Consider the following 3,998-nt stretch of genomic DNA (forward strand, 5'->3'; position numbering starts at 1 on the left):
TTTCCTCATCAGTGAAACCCGCAACCCCCTTATATATATATATATATATATATATATATATATATATATATATATATATATGTTTCATATGTATAAATATGTAAGAAAGCACAGTTTTGTTGTAATTTTTCTGTCAAAGATTTGACCTACCTGTATTTTTGCTTTTATAATTGTACCCTTTTTCTTTTTTTTTTCCTATTTTCCATTATAAAGCAGTTTGTTCCCTGCATTATACTGCAGGGAACAAACTTAATATTTATTTCTTCAGCTACTTGATCCAGACGTCAAAATAAAGAAGTTTCTTTACTTTTAAACCTGTGTGGAAGTCTTTCACTCAGAGACTGGCTGGTTTTCGGAGTTGCAGCTACAGGCAGCTGAAATGAGGACATTCCTGGTAGACAGCCTGGGTGGAATTTGAATAGTACAGAGGAACCGCCTGAAGCTGATTGGTCGAGTGCGACATATTTCCAGAGCTCCTGCTTGTCACTCAGCAGATCCCAGGCGGCTGATTGGCTCCCGCAGAAGTGGGCGGGCGCTGTTTCTAGGCTATATATACATTCTGGTTTTAGGGCATCTGCAAATGATTGCTGGCTTTCAGAGGGAGGCGGGTCTTTGTGTCCAATGTGTCTCCACAGAGCTCACTTGAACCTTTCTCCTGGAACCAAACGAGCCCCGCTGAGATAGCTGAGAGCCGCTTTCTCTCTCCCGGAGAGGAGCTGGAGGCTGACCGGGGGAACGGAGCAATGATCAGCACCATGGAGTGCGCCGTGGACGCGCAGAGCCTGATCTCCATTTCCTTAATGAAGATCCACAACTCCAGGACGCAGAGAGGAGGAATCAAGCTGCACAAAAACCTGCTGGTCTCCTACGTGCTGAGGAACGCCAGGCAGGTCTACATCAAAGAGAAGTACGCGGAGATCTACAGGATGCAGCAGTACGAGGAGGTGATGACTGTCTGCAATGAGATCCAGGAGCTCAACCCGCTGGATCTGGAGGCGGAGGACGCGGAGGACGAGGAGCAGGCGCGGACTGCTTGCTGCGCAGAGGAGGCGAGCGCGTGCGGCTCTCCGTGCCACAGAGGCGCGGCGCATTGCCGGGCGGCGGGTACTGTGGCCGGCTGCTCCCTGTTGGAGGACGGCTGCAAAGAGCCGGAGCCCTCCTATTACCGCAGCTGCTGCATGGAGGCGCCCCCCGCGCCGCTCTGCGAGCAGTGTCCCGCAAACAGCAGCGCGCACTGCAACAAGACCACGGTGTTGGACCTGGACACGCATGTGGTGACCACGGTGGAGAACGGCTACCTCCACCAGGACTGCTGCTGCGACGCGCTCCAGTGCGGCCAGAGCGCGCAGTCCCCAGCCAAGAAGCGGAAGGTGGAGTTCGGCTGCTGCGCGTCGGACGCGGAGGAAGCGCCGGACTTCACGGCGGCTCGCAAACGGGCCAAACGCGAGGACTGCTCCTACTCTGCCCCGGACTATACAGACACTTCCAACATCTCCAATCTGATCTCCATCTTCGGCTCGGGGTTTTCGGGGCTGCTGAGCAGGCAGGCGGACTTGGAGCAGATCTGTAGCAAGCAAGCCCTAGCCAGCCTCGGAGCGTGGACCCGAGCCATCGTCGCGTTTTGAATGGAACACTTTTTGTTTTGGGGAGGGGAGAGCGGGCTCAGCTGGAGCGGGACTGTGTGATGCGTCCAGCTCCTGTGTGGGTGATGAGGGGGTGGGGGGGTCAGTTTGCTTCAAACTTTAAACGTTCTGAGGTCCCAGAAAGTTTACAGAATCGCAACATTCTAGCAGAAAGTGAGAGAAACTCTGCAGAAATGTGGACGCTTTTGCACCTTCAGTAACATGGCATGGTCACAGGAGAGGGAAACTTATCATGAGACACAAGTGGTAAACAGGGGGTCAGTTTTAGCGCTTGTATTCACAGCAATGCTGCTAACTACAGCTGTCACTTTTCCCTAACAGTTTTGCAAATTTAGCCTCTTATTTTGTGGAAACTAGGTTACAGAAATTTGGGCCCTTATGGGGACATTTAGGGGTCAGCTTGTACTCCCCTTTCTTCAGAATTGGGCAAAGAAAGTTTCCAGTTTTAAGTTTGTGTGTTCCAGCTCCCCCTTCCTGCCCGCCTTTTCCAGTGTCAGCCATAATAAAATCCCATGTGCTAAATAAATCAACAACTCCAACTGAATTGTACCTCAAAGCACACTTGTGTCTTACAAATCAATAGCAATGCTTCTAATTGGAGGAAATGGAGGCATTCCAGCTGAGCCCACTCTCCCCTTACAGTGTCTAAATCGACTTTATTTTTGCAAGGAAAAAAAGAAGAAAAGCTATTTATTAAATGAGCAATTTAATGATAATAGTTCTTTGACAGGGAGAGGCGGGAGAGTTGTTGGTGTCATGTGCAGGCTTTTCATAAAATCTGACAGAAATGGATCCTTTGCCTTAAATCCAATGCACACTACTGCTAGCTATTGTCATAAACAGAAAGTCCATTATTGGAAGTGACTGAATGTGTCTGCCGTCCTCTCCCGTCCTGAAACTCTCAAACTGATCTTGCACACTCCCAACAGCTTTGTCGTCCTGTGAAGCACCACGTTCGAGAACTCACTCCCCAGAAAACACTCTTGAAGGTACACGGACTCTGAAGCAGCTCATATCGCTTGATGGAGTGCCAACACTTTATTCCACGTGGTCGTCTCTGCACCTCCGCTCCCACCTCCCTTCCAGCGTGTGGTAGTAAACAGTCCGGCTCATTTCTGACAGTCTGACATTGTTTTCTTAATCATGGTTGTTGCTCAAAGCCTTTCACAGCAATTCATGATTCCAGCTTTGGTTTTGTGAGTTTCACTTTGTACAAAAATACACAAAAAGTACATAAATAAAAGAGAATGATTGATTTTTAGTCCTTTTGTTTTAAAAAGGCAAGCTCATGTTTTTAGCCATAACCTGAGAATCCATGCGTTAGCTTTATGAGCACTATGTGTACCAAAATAAAGAGAGTATTCAGCCATTCTCTACATATTTTGTTGTTATTCTTGTATTTTTGTGCTTAATAAATTGTATATCACCGGGTAAAACTGTTCAAGAAAATATTTGTTAAAATTTATAATCTTAATAAAAAATGAAAACCTTAAAGCTTGTGTTTGACTGCCACATGAGGTGCTGGGATGCAACCTGATAATCATGCACACACACAGACTCACACTAAATTATTAATGACACACTTTGATGCACAGGCGTTAAAGTTGCGCTGAGCTGAAAGCCGCTGTTTGCCATCAGAGGGGCTTTCCAGCACCGAAAGGGTAAATTTTAACATCAAGCCATGATCTGTTCTCAGACCTAACCAACAGGTTTAGTCATCGACACTCAACCAAACTGCCGCTGAGCACAAGAGCAAAATAGTCTGTCAAAAAACACAACGGCTGAGGATTGATTTTCGTTTCGCATGGGGGACTCTGAGCCCGGTTTTACCAGGTGAAAGTCCTGGGTTTGACCCCTTTTATTCGCCGTGTTCCTCTCTGTGCTGCTCTCGCCACTGCCTGAGCCACTCTTCAGTACTTTTCCGGTGTTTTCCCCCCACCTCCTGAATTGCAAACCGATGACATCACAGCAGCGTGTTTGGTCAGTTGCAACAACACTTCCTGGAGCAACATTACAGTGTTGTAGGAACAACAACAACACAGCAACAGCTACCAGTGTGCTGGTCTGAGGCTACAGTTATGTGTGTTACTGGGTCACATTCAAAGGTCTGTCAGTTATTCAAATCTGGATTTATATACACTCACAGCTAATCACACTTTTGCTGGACAGGGGCGTGAATGACTGGTAGAAAAAGTACAGAGTGGCGTTAAGTTCCATTAAAATGACTTCTGTTGGGTTAAAATAATCCTGATGATTGTTATTTCACTATCAACTCAGTATCCCTTGGTTGTTGTTAGTATTGATAATTGTTTGAATTAGTGAAGTTAGGGAGTGCAATCATATCTTTGGCTCCTG

The 3,998-nt window shown here is 47.0% G+C and overlaps 1 protein-coding gene across 1 annotated transcript; it reads left to right on the forward strand.

The window, feature by feature from the left end:
- The first annotated feature begins 592 nt into the window (after positions 1–592).
- On the forward strand, positions 593–2,321 carry ier5l (immediate early response 5-like). The gene has a single exon (XM_085463034.1). The coding sequence runs from the start codon at positions 744–746 to the stop codon at positions 1,623–1,625; it is 882 nt and encodes a 293-aa protein (XP_085319160.1). The 5' UTR covers positions 593–743; the 3' UTR covers positions 1,626–2,321.
- Positions 2,322–3,998: the final 1,677 nt, after the last annotated feature.

The sequence above is a fragment of the Copadichromis virginalis genome, linkage group LG7 (assembly GCF_057382275.1).
Source record: "Copadichromis virginalis isolate Kocher_CV1m ecotype Utaka linkage group LG7, C_Virginalis_male_GT1.1, whole genome shotgun sequence".
Taxonomy (NCBI): domain Eukaryota; kingdom Metazoa; phylum Chordata; class Actinopteri; order Cichliformes; family Cichlidae; genus Copadichromis; species Copadichromis virginalis.